Below are 21,722 nucleotides of genomic sequence, written 5' to 3'. Positions count from 1 at the left end.
GGGATGCTGGCATGGTTTAATCACAAGATGGGATTTTTTTTCAATTCTGATCCAAATGGTTATAGCTGCCTGTTGTGTCCTGTATAATATTTGTGAAGCAAAAGGGGAGAATTTTCCACTGCGTTGGACAGTGGGGGTGGAGTAGCTGTTTGCTGAGTTTGAGCAGCCAGAGACAAAGGCTATTGGAAGAGTTTATTGCAAAGCTATATGGCTAAGAGAGGCCTTGAAAGAGTACTCTTAACAGTGAGCCACAGTAATGCATTATGGTGGACTTTGTTTTACCTGGTCCTGCTATTTTGGTGCCTGTTAGGAGTTGTGTGATGCATGGTGTACATCTGTGAATATAACACTGTCGATGCACTTATTAATTTTGCTGTGCTTATTTTACATTTATGATGATTACACTGTTTGTCATGGACACTGAGTTGTTTCACACTATACAGTAACAAGTAGATGCTTTCAGAACTTTTAGGCACTCTGCAGTGTATGTTGTGAACTAATAAATATGAATTATTTTCCAAATCCTAGAGTTTTATTCACTAATAAAACCAGTCCAAGAAGAAATCTGTGCAATTTAAAAGCAAATACATTAAAAACTTAAATTAATGGAGCAGAAATTAACGAAGGGAAAGAACACTCATGACTATTTTACCTACACCTCAATCATGGCTTTCACAGGTCATAAGAACATAAGAATGGCCATACTGGGTCAGACCAAAGGTCCATCCAGCCCAGTATTCTGTCTACCGGCAGTGGCCAATGCCAGGTGCCCCAGAGGGAGTGAACTTAACAGGTAATGATCAAGTGATCTCTCTCCTGCCATTCATCTCCACCCTCTGACAAACAGAGGCTAGGAACACCATTCCTTACCCATCCTGGCTAATAGCCATTAATGGGCTTAACCTCCATGAATTTATCCCGTTCTCTTTTAAACCCTGTTATAGTCCCAGCCTCCTCAGACAAGGAGTTCCACAGGTCAGTGTATGTGAAGTTGTGATTGTCCTTAATGGTGCTCAGGGTCAAGTGGTAGGGTTAGAGATGTGGCCCCTGATACCATGGTGAAGGGGGGTGTCAGGAGGTACTGTAATGGAGTTCTCCATGCACTGCAAAAGGAGGTGAGCCTGTGATGGTTGAACCTGTAGGTCCAAAGATGAGCCCATGATTGCTGAACCTGTAGGTCCACAAGAGTCTGCAGCGTCTGTTTGCTGTCGGAGAAGCCCTGTTATGTCCTGATGTATCTGACTCTCCTTTTCCTTCTGGGACTCCAGGGCCTTTCTCGTGTCTACTCTTTCCTTCTCCAGGCTATCTGCAGTGTTCACCCTCCAGGCCCCTTGCTCACAATCTGATGCAGCACTGGCTCGCAGGATATCCTTGAACCTGTCATTCCGAGTACTTTTCTTTCTCAGCCTTATCTCTCTCAAGCATTCTATGGGTGTGGAGTAGGAACCTCTCAAAGCTGCAATAGCAGCAGCTGTAGATAAAACACAGAGGTGCCATTGTCAATATAGTCACAATGAAAAGTGAAAGTGAAAATTGAGCAGTCCCTTCCCTTACTCCCCTGAAGTTTTAAACAAGACATGCTTATTGACATTTCTGCTTCGGAGTGCTTCTGTACAGCACCATTCATGGTGAATATGGTCTCCCAGGGGCTGAGGGAATTGCTTCATTGCATGAAACTGAGTATAGGGCAGTTGCACTGCATGCTCAGGCCATTTTCCACAGACTGTGGTGATTGTAGCTAATATCTCACTCCTGAGGGTAACACAGGCACAGAAAGCACAGCTTCTGCTGGCACCCCGAAGCTGCCGAGGCCTGTATACTGCTAGCCTGTGTACTACAGTGGTGCCTGCTGAAGTTGTTGCTGACTGACAGAGAGAAGAAGTAAGGCTGTCATACCTAGAATCCTTTGGGAGAGGGTTGCAGAGTACCTCCATGAAAGTTTCATTTGAGACCTCTCAGAAGGATTCAAGGAACATCCTTGTGTACATAAACTGCTCCAGATGTCCCCGTCCCCCCCTTGCCTAACTCTACAGGGGAATGAAAAGCAAATGACAGCTCTGTCTCTCTGTTGTACTGCTGCCTCTTCTAATATGAGTAAATTAATGAAAAGTCAATAGCTGTATCATGTTAAGTTGGGGCACCATCAGTACATCATTGTAGTGGGAAAAAACAATCACATACTTACCTGGGATTCCTTCCCCTGCATACGGCTCACCCATGCTTGACTGCTAAGAGTGACTGGACTGTGGTGGTCTCAGATAGGTCCAGGCCCCCTGTCGCATATCCCCCATCTCTCTCTTCTTTGTCCTCGCTTTGGCACTGTGACAGGTTGACTTATTTGTAGACTTTTCAGATTTAGATTTAGATTTTTTTTGTAATTTTGACAGAGAGCAGTGTTTGTTTTTTAAGTATTTTTTTTTCAGTTATCTATCTCAATTTTCTGTTGCAGAAAATTGTAGTGGGGGGGCAGACAATATTTAATGACAGTAGACATTGATATTCAGAAAATTAAAGCTTAACCATTAAAATGCAAGTTGTCAACATCACATGTCGATATACAAAGTAAATGTACTTAAACAGATAAATTCTCAAGCAGCATTTTTCTGTGTACCTGTACATTTCTATTATCGATATAAATATTTTTGTCAGTTTGTGTATGTGGTGAAATCGATATTTACCAATAAAAATCAAATCCTTCCGAGTTTACCTATATAGCAGAAACTTGCCATGCTGTGGAAGCCTCTCTTGCGTTTCCTCTCTTTTCCCCGCTCCCCCTCACGCATACACAAAAGAGGGGGTGTGGAACTAGAGTTGTAGAGCAGACTGGGAGGTAAGATCTTTGCAATTAATTCTTCAAACCCTTCCACCTACTGCTATGAAAAGGGAGTTGATCCAGTTTTTACACTGGAGTGATTGCTTTGTATGGCCACTGCTGGGAAACTGGAGAACTGCCATGGGCGAATTCCTCCAGTGAGGTGGAAGTAGGTTATCTTCTCCCAGATAGCTGCATTATCTAGTTTGGTCCTTGCTTTGTTCTTCTTTGGCTGACCTCAGCTATAAGCCAAGAAAGAGCACAACCCTTTCCAACTGCACATCAGTCTGTAAAGTTAACCTTTTCGGTGTCACTTTTTTATATATGGCAGTCAAGATTGCTGTAGTCACTCTTCTCCTGAAAACAGATTAATAATGCAAATGTCCAATGAAGTACTACACAGTAACTGTGCAGGCAATTTCTTCTCTGACATAAGAACGACCTTACTGGGTCAGACCAGGGTCCATCTAGCCCAATATCCTGTCTTTCGACAGGGGCCAATTCCAGGTGCTACAGAGGGAATCAACAGAAAAGGTAAATGATCAAGTGATCTATCCCCTGTCACCCATTCCCAGCTTCTGGCAAACAGGCTACGGACGCCATCAGTATCTGTCCTGGCTAATAGCCATTGATGGACCTATCCTCCATGAACTTATCTAGTTCTTTTTTGAATTCTGTTATAGTCTTGACTTTCACAACATCCTCTGGCAAGGAGTTCCACCGGTTAACTGTGTATTGTGTGGAAAAGTACTTCCTTTTGTTTGTTTTAAACTTGCCTAATAATTTCATTTGGTGATCCCTAGTTCTTGTGTGATGAGGAGTAAATAACACTTCCTTATTTACTTTCTCCACACCAGTCATGATTTTATAGACCTCAATCATATCCGCCCTTAGTCATCTCTTTTCCAAAATGAAAAGTCCAGTCTTATTAATCTCTTCTCATATATCAGATATTCCATACACCTAATCATTTTTGTTGCCCTTTTCTGAAACTTTTCCAATTCTAATATATTTTTTGAGATGTGCTGACCACATCTCCATGCAGTATTCAAGACGTGAGCGTACCATGGATTTATATAGAGGCAATATGATATTTTCTGGCTTATTATCTATCCCTTTCTTAATGATTCCCAACATTCTGCTCTAGAATTGTTAATTGTAGAGTTCAGAGCCCAGGAGGACCACAGGTTTGTGAAAACTGTTTTGAGCTGAATCTGACTTCTGTATATGGAACTTACTTGCTGAACTAGTTCCTTTTTCTGCAGCAGGGGTTACTTTACTTCACAGTTAGTTATTTTTAAAGGGTATGCTTATATTTAAGGCTAAGATTTTTGCCATGGATATTTCTAGTAAAAAGTCAGGGACAGGTCATGGGCTTTCACTTTATCAACCATGACCTGTCCCTGACTTTATTGCTAAAAATATCCATGACAAAATGGGAAGTCGCTGGGCAGTATGGGGCCGGCTGGGAGCTCTGGTGTCCCCCTCTACCTGCAGCTCGGAGCTGCGGGATCCCATGCCAACCGCAGCGACCGAGAGCTGCAGGGGGCCCAGCCAGTAACGGCGGGGTCCCCTGACGACCACAGCAGCTGGAGTCTGTAGGCATCCTCCCACCACAAGTACCCCGCAGCTCCTGGCTCCCCTGGGAGGCAGCGAGACAATGCAGCTCCAAGCTGCATGCTGAAGTCACTGAGGTCTTTGGAAGTTGTGGATTCCATGACCTCTATGACAAAATCGGAGCCTTACTTATAGTTAGTTCAGTAGACCTGAATTATGTTGCCATTGGTCAGTGGATTTTTGGCTGAGCAAAGCAAGGTCTTGCACTCAGCTTGATGGTATTTCTTAGTCACACACTAACTTTTGAATGCTGCATCCAATCAATGCCAAAGTTTTTGGCAATGTTCTGGGCAGCACCCTATTCATTTTTTGGAGGGAGTGGGGTGCAAATTAGAAAGCAGAGAAGGGGAAAAGGGTGGACAGTGCCCTGGCATCCGGTTTTCAGATCCAGCAGTTTCAGCCACCTCTGTAGTTGTCTGTTGATCAAGAACTAGTTGAGGGCATCCATTAACGTCTTCCAGCATGACAATACCCATTCTAAGCTCTTCCCATATTTCCAATACCATTTAAAAATGCTGACACATATGATGACTTATCTCTCAAACAGAAGTCGGGGGGAGGGGGAGGTGGCGGCAATGGGCTTGGAGGTATGCAGAGAGGCACAAACAGCCCATGGTATGGAGGGAAGGGTGAATGCGAAACAGAGTCCTTGGCATGGGTAGGCTGGGTTGCAGGAAATGCCAGAAATACAGAGAGGTGGAAGGTTGACATTCAGGGAGCTTGTTGGGGGGAATGGAGGAGTGCAAGAAGCTCCTGGTGTGTGCAGTATACTTGGTCTACAAAAGCAACCAAGTGTGTGACCCTCTAGTGTACTATGTTTTTTTTTAAATCTTATTTGTTCACCAATGTACTATGTGATGGGTGTATCTTATAAATAAAAAAAAAAAAAATCTACAAACCTAGCAATCTTCTCTTCTAGCATCAGCAAGTGTCAATATTGGCCAGCTGGAACATCAGCTTATATTATCAGTGGATCCCTGGAGGATTCGCCAGATTTTAATTGAGTTGCATGGCATGACGTCAGAACGCCAATTCTGGACAATTTCTAGCAAGGTAAAGTATTTCTCATAGAATAGCTGAGTATGTGCAGTAGAAACTCAAAGTTACGAACACCTGAGTTAAGAACTGACCAGTCAACCACACACCTCCGTTTGGGACCAGAAGTATACAATCAGGCAGCAGCAGAGATGGGGGTGGGGAAAGCCAGTACAGTACTGTGTTAAACATAAACTACTAAAAAAAAAAGGTGGGGGCGGGGGGAACACAGCATTTTTCTTCTCCATAGTAAAGTTTCAAAGTTGTATAAAGTCAATATTCAGTTGTAGACTTTTTTGAAAGAACAAACATAACGTTTGGTCAGAGTTATGAACAACCTCCATTCCTGAGGTGTTTGTAACTCTGAGGTTCTACTGTAGTTGCATACAGTAAACTCCTTTCACTTTGAGAATGTGATGCAGTAATTGGAGAAGAGATTGACTGACTGTCATGACTCCTGGATTCTGATTTTTTTTTTCCTCCTTTTCTGACTTTCTGTGACACCTTAGGTAACTTGCTAACTTCTGTTTCCTTCCCTGTCTGTATAATGGAAATGATGATGATATAGCTAAGAATTCTATATTTTTTTGTGTCTGTTTAAAAAAAAAAAATTTATAGATGTGTAAAGTATTGCACATCTTACTCTGTGCTTTTCATGTTGCTTCCTTGAGTTAGTTAAAAATTGCTTTTAAATATGAAACTGTCTGGAATACAGTCTCTGGTTCTCTTAAGTCTCTATTTATTTTTATTTTAAAATCCATACCTAAAAAAATGCTACCATTCTGCTCTTTTGACTTAAATTACTGTAATTTGCTAGTAATTGGCAAAAAAGCTGTCTTCCATTTTAAGTTGAGTAAAGACGTTTTGTTTTTGACTATTTAAATATTCAAAACATCAACAAACTAGGATACCAAGGGATTTATGTACTTTGTCTTGTGGAGCAACTAGTGTGTTTTTATTTGCATATGAACCCTGTGTAAACTTACGTTTGAAGAGTTTTTAACTGTAGTATACACATCCAGTTAATAAGAAATTTAAACTTCTATTTTGAAGAGTTAGAAATGACATGTGAGAAACTGCTCTTTTCTTTGTGTTTCACAAATTTGGTCACTAATGTTTTTACAGTGGTTTAATAGTTCAAAAAATCTGTTCCCATTCAAATATTTTATATATTTATCTCTTAGTGGGAAGTACCAAATGTTTATGGCAGTGTTATCCTAGGAATTAAAGACAACTTGACTAGAGATTTGGTCTACATCCTGATGGCAAAAGGGTTACACTGCAGTGCAATTAAGGTGAGCAAACTATATATAAATAAAGAGCTCATGGTCTTGATGTTTAATAATACAGATCATTCTCCCATAAAAATATCCTGTTTTTCAATAAGACTTGACTACTATACATATATTCTGCCATTTTTAGTTGCTTATGAAAAAACTGCTGTGCAGTAGGAATAGCCTAGGACATACTGATACAAGTAGATGTATTCTTGGTGTACTAAGAACATAAACTAAATGAGGTGTATTCTTTTGTAACATACAAGTGAAAGCATAGAGTAGGGTTTGAAGTACAGGACCTGGGAGTCGAGAGATCTAGGATTATATCATGGCTGTTAAGGTTAAGATCAGCTTTGTGTTTAAAGCTTGACTGTTCTAAGTGCTCTAAAATCCATATGAGTACACAAATGCCTAAAAATGTGGTGTGTCTCATGGGGGCACTGGCTGTTGTTACTGATCCAAATTTGGGGCCTCTTGACCAAGGAGTTTGTTCCCAAGATACAGCCCCTAGGGGAAAAGCAGCTTTTCTTAAAGTTGACACATCTTGGCAATGTTTTTTGCTCACCGATAGAGATTAGAGCAGGACTCAGATCACTGAATGCCCTAGGGTTGCCCCGACGGAGTGCATGTTACATATCAACCCTTCGGGGGAAATCAGATTAAAATGTTTGAAGAAGTTTGCTTCTCCAGTTACACACGCTGATGTTCACATGCCTAAGGCATTACACTGAGCAAGTGTGCAGAGAGAAGCTATTTCGAAAACTACTTATACATCATCATGTCTGGGTTGCTCCGAGGGTATGCGACAGTCATCAAGTCTGAGCACCATGTGAGGCTCTGAGTTCAGATCCAAACCAAGGCAGAAATCTGAACTAAAAATAGCACACAGTTACTCCAGTCTGCCTCTGTCAAAGTGGGGGGAGATGTTATTTTGAGGAAATGTAATCTGAGAACAACAGAATATACAGAAGGTGCAGAAACTAGTTTCTTAAACCTATAGAAGCAAACGTGGAGTGGGAGGGTGAGGGTGATTGGAGTGGGAGAGTAGATGGGAATGGGAATTGTTTATCTCAGAGGTCTGACCCTTCTGTCTACCCCCTCCTCCCCCCCCCATGTGAGCTGGGACCTGGGGGTCCCTGCCAACATGTGTGCGCCAGGATCTGCTATTTCCTGGTTTTCAGAATCTTGAGTTTTTCTAAATTCAGTATTCTGGAAGGACGTAACTATCACTGGGCAACCCTGATTCTTTGTTAATAAAGGTTGGTTGGTTGTTTTTTGCCATTTAATCTATTTACAACTCTGCAACAAACTTCCTATAGCAGGGTGGGCAAACTACAGCCTGTGGGCTGTGTCCGGCCCCTCAGACCTCTTAATCCAGCCCCTGGGGAGTGGGATCGGCAGCTTGCCCCACTCTGCTCACCCAGCGGGGTCGGTGGCTTGCCCAGTGCTCCAGCCGGGGAGCAGGGTCAGCAGCTTGCTGCACTCTGCCCACCCGGTGCTCCCATGTGTTCAGGTGGGACCTGCATGAGGGCACACATGTTACTGCGGCTGCACAACCCAAATGCGCCTCACATGCCATCAGCCTGGAACATGCAAGCCCATATGCCTGCTACTTGTTGCCTTAGGGTGATTCTGCTGTTTTAGTAGTGTCAATTTTCCATTGTTGAGGATAAAACAAAGAGTAGTTGGCCAGGGAGTGCCAGCTGCATTATTCACAATAATCAGAGGGCATGGAAAGGGGGTAAGTTTGTTTTAATTATTGTAATACGTTATGATATATTTATAATAGTAAGATTTTGTTTATTTCCACTAAAATGTATCTTTATTAAATAATGTTTATTTGAATATCTCTGAATTGTTAATTTCGTGAGCATTCATGGCCTGCCATGCAATTGCCATACCCAGATGTGGCCAAAAAGTTTGCCCACCCCTGTTCTATAGTCTGGGCTTGTCACTTAACATCTCTGTGCCTTAGTTCCCCAACAATAAAATGGGCATAATACTGAACTTGCTGAAGTGTTGTGGGGCTAAATTCATTAAGGTGGAGTTTTTGCTTAGGACACATTAATGATTAACACTGTAATTTATCTAAATTTGGAAAAGACTTCTTGCGACTAGCTAACACTTTTGCTTATTCTTTTGAATGAATATTCAGCATGTGAAACCCTGTTTCTTTGCCTCACAGTTCCTGGTTAATGAACTATAGGATGAAACTATAACCATTTTATAACTAGAAAACTCCAGAATGTGCCTTGAGTCTTCTGACTTTTCCTTTTATAGTATGTTTTTCTTCTGAACCTTTTTATTTTGCTTGAAGAATTTGGGATTATAGAACCCCTGCATCTTTCAGGAATTGATAACATTTACAGTGACATATTTGGCTCAATCTGAAATTTACTTACTTTTATTCAAAGATTTTGGCTTGATCCTGAAAGGTAGCAAGAACCCACAACTCCCATTACATAGGTGCCAAGACTTGAAGTAATCCAGAATAGGTTAAAACAATGTTCCAACACTTTTCTTCTTCTTATAATTCAACCAAAGTAGTGGTGTCACTTTCACACATGCTGTGCTTTATTACAGGATTTTGTCCATGCAAAGCAGCTTTTTGCTGCTTGCCTGGAGCTTGTGACGGAGTTTTCTCCAAAGCTGCGCCAGGTCATGCTGAATGAGATGCTGCTCTTAGATATTTACACTCACGAAGCAGGAGCAGGGGTTTCTGGAGAACGTCCTCCTTCTGATTTGATCAGCAGAGTCAGAGGATATTTGGAAATGAGGGTACCTGGTAAGAATGTAGCTGACCGATCTCTTAGGAAAGATACAGTAAAATGCAAAGGTGGTAACAGATTTGCAAAAATGAGAACATTCAGGGTTCTGTGAGCTTCAGTGCTTAGGTTATAACCAGGAACAATAATGAAAAGTAGTAAGGTATTAAATAAATATATTTTTAGTTGTCTTAGTGAGTGTTAGCCTCTTGAAGTGAGCTAGCTTTCCATGGACTGCACTTTGCCAATTTCCTTTAAATAGAGCTAGACAAATCACTGGTTTTTGTTCTCTGGCAACTTAAGGGGGAAAAAATTGGTTTGACCCAAACTGAAACATATATTTTTTGCATGCTGTTTGTTGTAGCCATTTTGGTCCCAGGATATTAGACACACAAGGTGGGTGAGGTAGTAGCTGGTGAGAGAGGCAAGCTTTTAAGCTTACACAGCTCTTTATCAGGTGACCTGTGTAAGCTCAAAAGCTTGTCTCTCACCAACAGAAGTTGGTCCAATAAAAGATATTACCTCACCCACCTTATCTTGCTGAAATCATTTGGAATTTTTGGCAAGTCAAAAAAACAACCACCACCTTTTGTTTTGGATTGAACAAGTTTGTTTCCAGACTTTTTAATCTTTTTTTTTTTTTTTTTTTAATAAAAGCAAAGTAAGTGATGGGCTTTATGTATGGAGGAGATGGTGGTCCTCTTTATACCCAGTAGCCCAGTGATTAGGACACTGTTGCAATGTGGGAAACCCACATTTGAATCTCTACTCTGAAGCAGGAGTTTAAATCCAGGTCTCTCCCCTCCCAGCTGAGTTCTATAACCACTGCTATAGGGGGTATTCTGGGGTGGATCTCTCAGTCCCTCCTGTTTGAAGATGTTCTGCTTCATGTAAAAAATTAAACACTGGATCATGGATTTGGATGAGGGAGAGCCAAGTTCCAAGAGAGTGCCCTAATGACCAGGCTGGAGAGTCATTCTGTGTGTGTGTCTCTCTCTCTCTGATGATTGTTCATTGGTATTTTAACAAATACTGTTTTGGAAGCTGGATACTGCAACTTCTGTTTACAATCTTCTAAATGCTATGGCCTGCTTTCCATAAGCATGGAACACCTAAAGCTACGAGATAAGTTAATGGAAGCTGCTGATGCCCATCTCCTCTAAAAATTAGGCCCCCTCTGTATCCATCTACCATGTTTGCTACTATAAAATATAAGAAGCTGAAATGCTTTGATTGTGGGGATATATATGTTTGGTACAGTGTAGGTCTAACCACACAACTCCTGGTCTTAATTGAAATTATTTCCAGATCTTCCCAGCTGTTTGACATGTTCATAAATGCTAGTGTTTCATGGGGGGGAAAAAACTGATGATCTAATATTAGCTGATGAGCTAAACATTTTTTTAAAAATCTCTTCTAGATATTCCTCTTCGACAAGTTGTAGCAGAGGAATGTGTTGCCTTCATGTTAAACTGGCGGGAGAATGAATACTTAACTATGCAAGTTCCTTTACTTCTGGTTCAGACTAATCCTTATGTGAAGGTAATGGATGTTCAGACTGAAAAGGGCAAGATGCCATACTATGCCTCTTTTCTTTTTCTTTTCAAGGCTCCAGTACTTCTGAAGGCATGTGTCATTCTTCATTGTTTCTGTCAAGTTTAATTCTAACTGCAGTAATGAGTGGGAATAGGTCTTCCAAAGAACCAAATACTGTGTAGCAAAACTAAGCACTGTTGGTTGAAATTCAGTAATATCCAGAAATAAGGTTGATTTTTGTCTCTGGATTCCGTCTGTACTACAAGAGTAACTGAGACAGGAGATGTGGCTTACACCACCTTTGTCCGCTGGCAGCAGTCTTGTTTCATCAGTATCTTGCACAGGAGGGACATAAACAGTAATGAGTAACCTACCTATACCAAATATTGAAACAGTGCTGTGAATGGGTTCCCTGCCTCAATTATATTTGGGACATGAATTATTTCAGTAGGAGATTTAGGTGTGAAAGGGATTAAAGATTGGGCCTTAAGTGTATTGTGTTCATACGTTTTCCTAATAAACTTCAGTGGTTTGCAATTTCCAACTCATTACTGACTGTATGTTAAATATTACTGTGGCATTCAGACACCTATCATTTTGGAGTTCTACTTTTCAAAAATATTTGTTTTTTTGTGGCAATATTATGATTACTTATCAGATTATTATGTTAAAGCAAAATACACACAAACATTGTTTTACGTGGTGAAAAATCTTCTGATCCACTCAATCTGCTTTGCAGTTACGGTTGATATTTTTAACCTTTTTATATTCATATTTTGCTTGCTAGAATGGATAGATAAATGCAGCCCTTCGTTTTGCAGTGTTACTTGAATTCTGATTGGATCAAGAATGGAGCACTGTTTTCTTGGACCTGTTGTGGTTTCCCTAGGCTGCATCTTTATATTAAAAATAAATATATCTGCAGTTTGCTCCCTTTTAGGAAAATTAGTTGCATTAATTTGCAAGCTCCTGGTTAGATGGCCTGTATCACAGAGTAGTCATCCCTGCCACTGTGGTATGAAATAGTCTATTTAGACCTGTCATAAATATAAAGGGAAGGGTAAACCCCTTTAAAATCCCTCCTGGCCAGAGGAAAATCCTCTCACCTGTAAAGGGTTAAGAAGCTAAAGGTAACCTCGCTGGCACCTGACCAAAATGACCAATGAGGAGACAAGATACTTTCAAAAGCTGGGAGGAGGGAGAGAAACAAAGGGTCTGGGTCTGTCTGTAGTCGTCTTGGCCGGGGACAGAACAGGAATGGAGTCTTAGAACTTTTAGTAAGTAATCTAGCTTGGTATGTGTTAGATTATGATTTCTTTAAATGGCTGAGAAAAGAACTGTGCTGAATAGAATGACTATTCCTGTCTGTGTATCTTTTTTGTAACTTAAGGTTTTGCCTAGAGGGATTCTCTATGTTTTGAATCTAATTACCCTGTAAGGTATCTACCATCCTGATTTTACAGAGGTGATTCCTTTACTTCCATTTACTTCTATTTCTATTAAAAGTCTTCTTGTAAGAAAACTGAATGCTTTTTCATTGTTCTCAGATCCAAGGGTTTGGGTCTGTGGTCACCTATGCAAATTGGTGAGGATTTTTACCGAACCTTTCCCAGGAAGTGGGGTGCAAGGGTTGGGAGGATTTTGGGGGGAAAGACGTGTCCAAACTACGTTTCCCAGTAAACCCAGTTAGAGTTTGGTGGTGGCAGTGGATATTCCAAGGACAAAGGATAAAATTAATTTGTACCTTGGGGAAGTTTTAACCTAAGCTGGTAAAAGTAAGCTTAGGAGGTTTTCATGCAGGTCCCCACATCTGTACCATAGAGTTCAGAGTGGGGGAAGAACCTTGACAAGACCAATAATCCCTTTTATATCTTGTGAATATGCAAAAAAGCTCTAGCCATTGTATTTTTGCTGTTTTGTTTTGCTTAGTTGGGGCAACTTTTGGCTGCTACATGCAAAGAACTTCCAGGCCCCAAAGAAAGTAGACGGACAGCTAAAGACCTTTGGGAAGTTGTTGTGCAGATCTGCAGTGTATCCAACCAGCACAAGCGAGGGAATGATGGCAGAGTGAGTTTAATAAAACATAGAGAGTCTACATTAGGCATTATGTACAGGTATGTGTCCAAGAATTATTTAATAAAATCAATCTTTGAGTTCTAAATTTGGCCTTGTCTTCATTCAGAAATTGCCCTGTTTCAGCAATCAGTGGCCAGCAACTGGCATAGCTACAACAGGCTGGGTGTTTTTACCAAAGAGCATTCAGTGCAAATCCCACCTGCCCTTGCCTACCCTTAGGGGTTGGCATTGATATAGTGACACTGATTGTTGAACAAGGCTATTCCCAAAAGTGGACAAGGCCTTTGAATATTTAAGGTGAAATCCTGAGTCCACTGAAGTCAATGAAAAAAATTCCTATTGACTTCAGTGGGCCAATGATTTTACCTTTAATATCTAAGACTCTTCTAATTTTATTTGATTAACCCAGAGGCACCCACACTGCGTCCAACTGAGAGCCATTTGCAGCTTGTCTGTAGCCAATGTCTCCAGGCCTCTGCCCACATTAGTGATGTGGTCCACTCTAGATCTTTGGTCTTCACAGGCCAGGGCTCAGAACTAAATCGTTCACAGAGCTTTGTTTAAGAGTAAAACTTTATGGGCCATACTTTAGTCATCCTTGTGCTGATCTGGTTAATATGTATCTAAAACCAGGCTGCTTTGTCTTTCAGTACTATGTGATTGGCTGGAGGAGAGGGTACACAGGCTTGCTTTTTATGTTCTTGTGATTTACATATTTTCTGAAGCAAAAGGGAGCCAAGGCCTAGGTGTACACTGAGATATTGAACCTGTTACGACTCCTCCAGTTCAAACAATAAAAGGTGATAACCTTGTCTTGATATGAGAATTATTTAGAATTTGTTGGTAAAGGATCCATCTCTTGCTTGAAATGTGTGATGGTGAGAATTTCTATGTCCAGCAGTATTAGCAACTGCATATACAGGTAAAAAGTGCTAAGGTGTACCTTTGCATATTAGTCTTTGGCTCACTGCTTTGATCCCAGCCTGTAGAATTATGAAAAAGTTGAGTAGTTCGCACAGTAACTGACTGTGGCCCCTACTGCCGTGCATTGAAAGTTCTCTTCATGTGATTGTATATGTCCATTCCACTTCAGGTGTCTGCACACCAGTACACTGGCGCTGGCGAACCTTTTCGCATAGCAGTGTTCATCAGGGCAGCGCATGTGCTTTCTGCACACTCGTGCTGCTAGTCGATGGTATAACAGTCAAAGCTACCCTGACCCTCCCTCAGTTCCTTCTTATTCCCCTTGGTCAGCAGTTGTCGCACACGTGAGCTCTTCTTACTTCTTGCCTATCTCTTTAGATCCCCTCTAAAGAAATAATTTCTTGAGCAAAATTCTTTAGCTTAATTAATTTAATTTAATTAGTTTGTAATGATACTCATTTTAAGCTTTGTTTATACATTATTTTCCCCCCTTGAGCTTCAGCTTGATACCGGGACATGCCAAAGTCCCCAGTGTTCAAACGCCATTCAGTCCATGCCAGTTAACAATCCCCACTGCAGCTTCTTAAAGTAATTAGGAGACCGTCACATTAGGCACAAGCGCCCTGTATGAAAAGTTGAAAAATTGGAGAGAGTTCAGAGGAGCCATTAGAGTGATTATAATGATAGACTAAAGGCACTCAATTTATTTAGCTTAACAGAGGGATGGTTAATGGGTGACTTGATTACAGTCTGAAATACCTCCATGGGCAACAGATATTTAATAGTGGATTCTTCAATCTAGCTGACAAAGGTATAACATGATTTAATGGCTGGAAGCTGAAACTGACAAATTCAGACTGGAAATAAGATCTAATTTTATACCAATTAGAGTGATTAACCTTTAAAACAATTTATCAAGAGTTGTGGATTCTTCACTCACAATTTTTAAATCAAGATTGGATGTTTTCCTAAAAGATGTGCTTTAGCAATTATTTATGGGAAATTCTATGATCATATGTCCAGTTTTGTCCGGGACAGTCCCTTTTTTTTAGCCCTGTCCCGCCGTCCTGCATTTGTCCTATTTGCTCTTGCCAACTTGATCAGTGTGCACTAGGGAGCTTTAATGCACAGCAGTGGGGTCCACATAGGAAGTTAGTGTGTGGTACAGTGTGTGCTGTAGATTTACACCCCAGCTTGCTGTGCACTATTTCATCTCTAAAGTAAACAGTCCCTAAGGCTCCCTCATGCTCCCTATGTATTAAGCAATGGACTATGCTAAAATAAAAACAAAGGACAAATCAATTTTAAAAATATTGTTCTTGGTGTAACACTTAAAATGGAACAGTCCAACGTCAGTAATGGAATAAATAAAAAGAACAATGATGAGCATTCCTCCTTAATGCTCCCTGTATATATGCAAAACTGGAATTAAGAATATTTCAATAGTACTACTGTATTATTTCTGATGGACAAATGTTTCTATGCATTTTAATTGTGTTTGATACCTTACACATGTAACATGTATCTCTTATTTAGGAATGAATTACTCTCTTTTATCAAAAAGTTACGGGTAAGTTTTATGTTGCAGAATTTAACATCTATTGTTTTGTTATTGACGCTTTCCTTTGGCATAATATTTCATGGACCATGTTACCTATTACTTCGGAAAAGGTTGAGTGTTGTGTTATGTAAATATTATTTTTGTGTGTCAGATCATATAATTGGGAATTTATCTAACTAACCATACAAACAATGGTTTGCTGAATAGGTTGCTTAAAATTCCACTAGCTTCTGATAGCAGAGTCTTATTAAGCTAATGATCACAGAATGAAGTAGATAAACTTTAATAAATAGACTATAACCATAAAACCAACGTTCACTTAAAGATGACATCACTGACTTCGTCTACAATTAGGAATTCAGATTAAATTGTCTGTCTTTTCTGTTCAAACTGACCCGTTCCCTATTACCTTAAAGTCCAGTGTGGACTGTATTTTATACACCTCTCCCCCAATCTAAATATTTCCAAAGGGAAGACCAACAACTGCTATTTCAATCACAAGAAACACATGCACAAGTCAGAAAGTAATGTGTTCTTTTTTTTATTTGTAGAGTATTATAGTACACATTGCACTTTAGAGCCAGAAGACAGCCAGGAGGGGAATAAATATGCACAGTGGCCTAAAATAAGTACCACTTATTTAACATCTTCCTGAGTAGTTTATTAAGAGACTGTCTTTTAGGGCTTGTCTACACAGGGAGCTATTCCTGATTTGCTCCATGTGCTGGATGCTCTTCTTCTGAATTAGTTTAATTCATTTTGGAAATGGATTAAGCTAATTGAGAATAAGGCACTCTTATTGTGGAATAAGAGCAACCACGCATGGAGCTAATCAGGAATAGTTAATCTGATTTTAAATTCACACTATTCCTTATCCTAGATTAATCTCCATGGGTAAATAAGTCTTTATGCAACTATTATGAGTCAGTTTTCTTTGTTGCAAAAGTCCTTGTAAAATTGTCTTAAACCCATTGAGGGATACACTTGCCCTGGAAGAAATAACACTGATATGTGTTGCCTATCCCTGATGTTGAGAAGAGAGAAAATGGGCTACTGTGTAATCTTTTTGTTTGTTTGTTTGTTTTCCTTCCATCATAGGAACCACTGGTTTTGACTACAATATTATCCCTGTTTGTTAAGCTTCATAATGTTCGGGTCAGTACAGTGCCATCATTATCATCCTTCCTTTTTTGAATTGCATATTTGCTTCTGTAACTCCTATTTTAATGTCTTTCTCCTCTTAGGAAGACATTGTGAATGATATTGCAGCAGAGCATATTTCTATTTGGCCATCAACTATTCCCAAGTAAGATAACTACTAATATAAAGTACTGTTTGGTAAATCTTATAGGGGGTGTTTAATTTCTTTTAGCAAAATGACTTCATTCTTAAACTAGATCTGAAATAAGCTTGTTTGTTTCAATATAGTGATTGACATTACAAAACTGCCTTTCTTTAGCCTTCAGTCAGTGGATTTTGAAGCTGTAGCTGTTACCGTAAAAGAGCTGGTCAGTTATGCCCTGACTATAAACTCAAACAACCACTTCTGGTTAATTATCCAGGCAGATATTTATTTTGGTAAGTGAAACCGACATCTGTTAGGGGTGGGAGGGGTGTGTGTGTGTGTGTGTGTGTGTGTGTGCGGGCCCTTGCATGCACTGTGCTCTGTCTTCAGAGTTACTTACACTGATACATCTTTTGTATAAGATCAAAAGCTATGTTATATCTTACATACTAATCGTTTATCAATAAAAGCTTAAACAGCACAGAGCTTTTAAAAATGGCAGTGTCTTTGGACTCAAATATGTAAATGGATCGGCAAGGGAAGATCTTGAAGTGCATGCAGTGTTAAAGTCAGTGAGATTCCATGTGGTCATATGAATCACCCTGCAGGATGGGGCTTTAGGTTCTTTTTAATTTATTTTAAAAACTTTTTAAGTAATTGTGACTTCAAATCCTCAATGCTAAAGGAAAAAGTTAAGAAACTAATACTCTAATTTATATACCAATCTGTAGAATCATGTGAATATTTGTATTCAGTGATCCAAAAAAAATAGTGAAATGTAGTTATTATGAGGCCCTTGCTGAAGTAGGGTTTAGGATTGGTAACTCCCTGACTAAATTGGAATGTTTTTAAAAATACGATTCTAATAACACAGCTCAGCCCTGTCCATGTCGGCAAATCAAATAGTAAGGGAAAACCAGTTAAGCAGCTTAGATACTGTTCTTCAAATTCATTGTAAGGGTCAAGATAAGCAAGACATGATAAATCCTGCTCCCTCCCCACTCCCTTCATAGGTACAGAGGTTCCCCAGACAGTGAAATTGTGCCATTCTGCTGCATGAGAGTGGAATGCAGGATTCAGAGAAGTGGGGACTGTGCAAGGAGTACCCACTCCTAGGCAGTATGGTGGTCATTTTCATGGGGTGTTATTGGGATTGGGTAGGTGCCCACTCCTAGGCAGTATGGTGGTCATTTTCATGGGGTGTTATTAGGATTGAGTAGGCCAAAATATGGGAGGACCTGCTACTTTACAGTTCCTTAGTGTTTCCTTAGTGTAAGTGGAGACTGCTTTAGAGGCATGAGCTCCTATTTCAGCCATTGGTCTGAAGTAGCTTCTATGTAGCGGGTCTACAGGCTTGGAGTGAAGGTACCTTACCTTCCCACCTTTCTCCCCTTGTCTGCTCAGTTCTTATCCTAGCTCCTCACTGGACAGAAGATTTGGGCTATAAAGCAATTCATATGTCTATAGTGCAAGTTAAAGGAGAAGCTATACATTTCTTGTTTGATTCGTTTGGATACAAGTGTTTCTTCCCCTAAACTGTTGGGTTATAAATGACTGTTGCATTTTGAAGGTGAATGCAATGTTCCCTGTATAGTTTGTGAGTCAGAAACCATCCTTTTGTGGGGAAAAGCCCACATGGGTCCTAGAAAATTTGAGTTTCCACTTGCAGTGTTTCATTCAAATTGTTTTGAAAGAACAGTCTCTCAGAATGACAAGGCACCTGTCAGTTCCATGAATCTGTGGATGTTAAGAGATTCAAGCAAATCTGAGTGTACCAGGAGGGGCTTGTGTGCAGAGGAAACTGCCTCTGCACTGCTTCCTTGGCTCCCCACTTCGAAATAGCAGCATGTAACCTGCATTCTTCCTCCAAAGGTGAGGAAATTGCTCTTGGTTCTACTAAGAAGGGGGTGGTATTGATACTAGTAGTACCAGTTAGAACCATAAAGTAGTTGCGTGCCAGCACAGAACCATTCAGATAAGCGTCGAGTTGAGGTGGAGCCAGTGTTCTAAGCTGAGAGAGCAGTGGATGGGAGCGTTTGGGACTGCAGTGGGAAAATCAAATAGAGTAGTTCAGTGACAATATTTGCCATTTCTGTCCACATCTGTCCAATAGTTTGAACTGAATTAGTGCAGGGAGACATTTACAAGATTTTTTTTGAGCTGATGATGTACTAGGAACATCTGTGCAATATTAGGAGTACAACAGTGTATGAACAAGCATTTCAGGTGCTTGCAGTTACTGGGAATGTCAACATTCTCTAATATGGATAAAATGCCAGAGTTCAAAATCTACAATCTGATTTCTAGCTCCATTTGCTTATTCCTGTCACCCCATACCTGAGCTGCCATTTGACTGTTATTTCCATCCTGGACCCTGTAAATCCCCTTTGAGACCACTAACCTTCTGTGAAACCTTGACTATGGCCTTGAATGTTTGAAATAAAAATCTATAGCAGCACCTGCTGACAGTCTTCAGTCCAGCTGTGGCAGTGTGTTGGTGCTCTGATATTACAAATGGTGCATGTTGGAAGCCCCTGCGTGTGGCAGAGAACTAATTCAGGGTGAGGTAGAAGTGTGGCAAATAAATTAACCCCCTGGGCCAACATAGTGGTACAAATTAAACTATTTTTAAAAAGTCCCCCTGCCCTCCCCAACTCATCAGAGTGAAAACTTTTTAAAACATGAAAAATAATTAAGAGAAACTTGCTTAAAACTCTTGGCTTCATGGTTGTTAATGAGCCTTACTGAGTAATCTAAGTGTTTCACGTATTCATAGCAGAATGTCTTATCACATAGTGGTTACAGTATTGCCATGACCATATACATGTATGCATTTATACCTGGGTGATGAGTAATTCTTCAAGTAGAATTAAACTGTAGTGAACTTTAAAGTTTGTCACCATTTTGTGTATGGATGTATTAAATATTAGTGTGAATAATTCTGTAAGCTGTTACAAATGTTTACATTTTGATTTCTGAGGTTATTCTAACTTTTTCCTCCCCGTTGTAGCAACAAATCAATATTCAGCAGCCCTTCATTATTACCTTCAAGCAGGAGCAGTATGCTCTGATTTCTTTAATAAGATGGTATCGCCTGATGTATACACAGACCAGGTGAGTTATGTTGTTAAAATATTTGGCACACTGGAAATACTCTTCTGGATTTGTAGACATGAGACAACTGTACGCTAATCAGGGGTGGACCTTATCTGACCACATAAGTTAATATATTGAATGTCTGAATGTATGGATATTTAGCTATTTTAAATGACATAGATATAAATATATTTCCTTCATTGCTTGAAACTCATAAAGTCTGCAGGTTTCTACTGTGCTGATGCACAGGTGGGTGGGTGGGTATATCTTTTTACTCATATTTTAAGTAACTTGTAGAGATTATATGCTCAAACTACTAATGGAAAGCAGACTAACTGATGTTGGATTTATATATACCTGAGTGGAATCATCAGAATATTTATGCAATTATACATCAGCAAACTAATAATCAACCTTTTACAAAGTTTGTAATGTATAGTTAACAATTTTAAAATGTATCTATGCATTTCTAAACTACACCTATACTGTACAAGATGAGCACTGGATATGGATTATATAAATAGTGAGAGCAGTTCCTTCACCTACTCGAAGTATAACCATAGGCTTCTGTCTTTGACCACAAAGTCACACTTTCTTTGGGGAATGCCGTGGTGAACAATGGTGCCTTATAACATGGCCTCAGGGTGGTGAGGGTAGGACTGTAACTTGTCCTCTTTTGGGAATAATGTTTTATGGTATATCTACACAGCAGTGTGAGCCTGGGCTCAAGCCTAACCCCCATTGCATCCAAATGCCAATTGTTAACCTAGAGTCCAAGCCCTATTGCTTTCCTGTATGTATGCAGCCCCGGCTTGACTCTGGTCCCGGAAGTCCTCTGGATGTATCCCAAAGTTCCTTGGGGCAACTTCGTTAGACCTCTCTACACCAACAATCTGTGGTGCAGTCTACTGCACTCCATATTACAAACAGAAGCCACACCTCCCTTTGCAAATGGAGCGGCTCAGATCAGCGTTAACCCAATGTCTGCTGAACACCAGTCTGCAAGCACGCTATCAAAGAGCCTGTGGGATATTCAGTGGAGACCGATGAGAAGATGCTTTTTTGCAAAGAGAGCTGCTTCGTGCTCACAAGAGTGCAGCCAGATTTTTTGTGCACACTGTCTGTGTGCCCCTGCACATGCAGCCCCAAGGAGATATGGGGGCAGAGAGTTGAGTGGAGACTAAGTAGCTTCCTTGCAGGGACAGGAAGTGACGACAAAGCTCCTGGCTCAGCATGGCCATGCAAGGGATGACCCCCAACACCCAGGCCACTCCCCCTCCCTGGCAGGGAGCCACTTGGTCCCCACTCCACTCCCTGGGGCTGCATATGCAGGCGTGCCCAGACAGTGTGTACTGTGAGGGTGGCAAATGGGAGTCAGCCCCTAAACTTCCCCACAGCCTCCTGGGGATCCTTTAGCTCTTCCCTGGGGATGCACTTCACCAGGCTACAGCTGGCAGCAGCCAGGCTGGGTGGGTGTGTTTTTCCTTTGAAACCTGTGTTTGACTTAAAACTTCAAAACAAATAAACAAAAATAAATAAAAATAAATTAAAAAAAACAAGAAAAACACCTTCATTGAACATACCATTTTAAAAATTAAGAATTGCAAAAGTTTCATTTTAATAGTTTGACTGCCCTGGAGTCTGAGTGTCCTAATTATCCTCTGAACAGATAGATGCACATGGCAATGTGACTCTACCTAGAGGTGGAAAGCCCAATTCTCAGATTAGATGGTAGTTC

The 21,722-nt window shown here is 40.5% G+C and overlaps 1 protein-coding gene across 1 annotated transcript in view; it reads left to right on the top strand.

The window, feature by feature from the left end:
- INTS8 (integrator complex subunit 8) overlaps window positions 1-21,722 on the top strand; it is a 76,523-nt gene that overhangs the window by 40,003 nt on the left and 14,798 nt on the right. Inside the window, exons 13-22 of the mRNA XM_084619863.1 lie at window positions 5,349-5,482; window positions 6,649-6,759; window positions 9,325-9,526; window positions 10,927-11,048; window positions 12,972-13,156; window positions 15,579-15,612; window positions 16,702-16,758; window positions 16,848-16,909; window positions 17,063-17,181; window positions 19,899-20,002. Of these exons, the coding sequence (XP_084475989.1) occupies window positions 5,349-5,482; window positions 6,649-6,759; window positions 9,325-9,526; window positions 10,927-11,048; window positions 12,972-13,156; window positions 15,579-15,612; window positions 16,702-16,758; window positions 16,848-16,909; window positions 17,063-17,181; window positions 19,899-20,002 (1,130 nt within the window). The remainder of the gene's footprint in view (window positions 1-5,348; window positions 5,483-6,648; window positions 6,760-9,324; window positions 9,527-10,926; window positions 11,049-12,971; window positions 13,157-15,578; window positions 15,613-16,701; window positions 16,759-16,847; window positions 16,910-17,062; window positions 17,182-19,898; window positions 20,003-21,722) is intronic.

The sequence above is a fragment of the Lepidochelys olivacea genome (genome assembly GCF_965140295.1).
Source record: "Lepidochelys olivacea isolate rLepOli2 genome assembly, chromosome: 2".
NCBI lineage: Eukaryota > Metazoa > Chordata > Testudines > Cheloniidae > Lepidochelys > Lepidochelys olivacea.
This window is presented reverse-complemented; position numbering and strand designations above follow the sequence as displayed.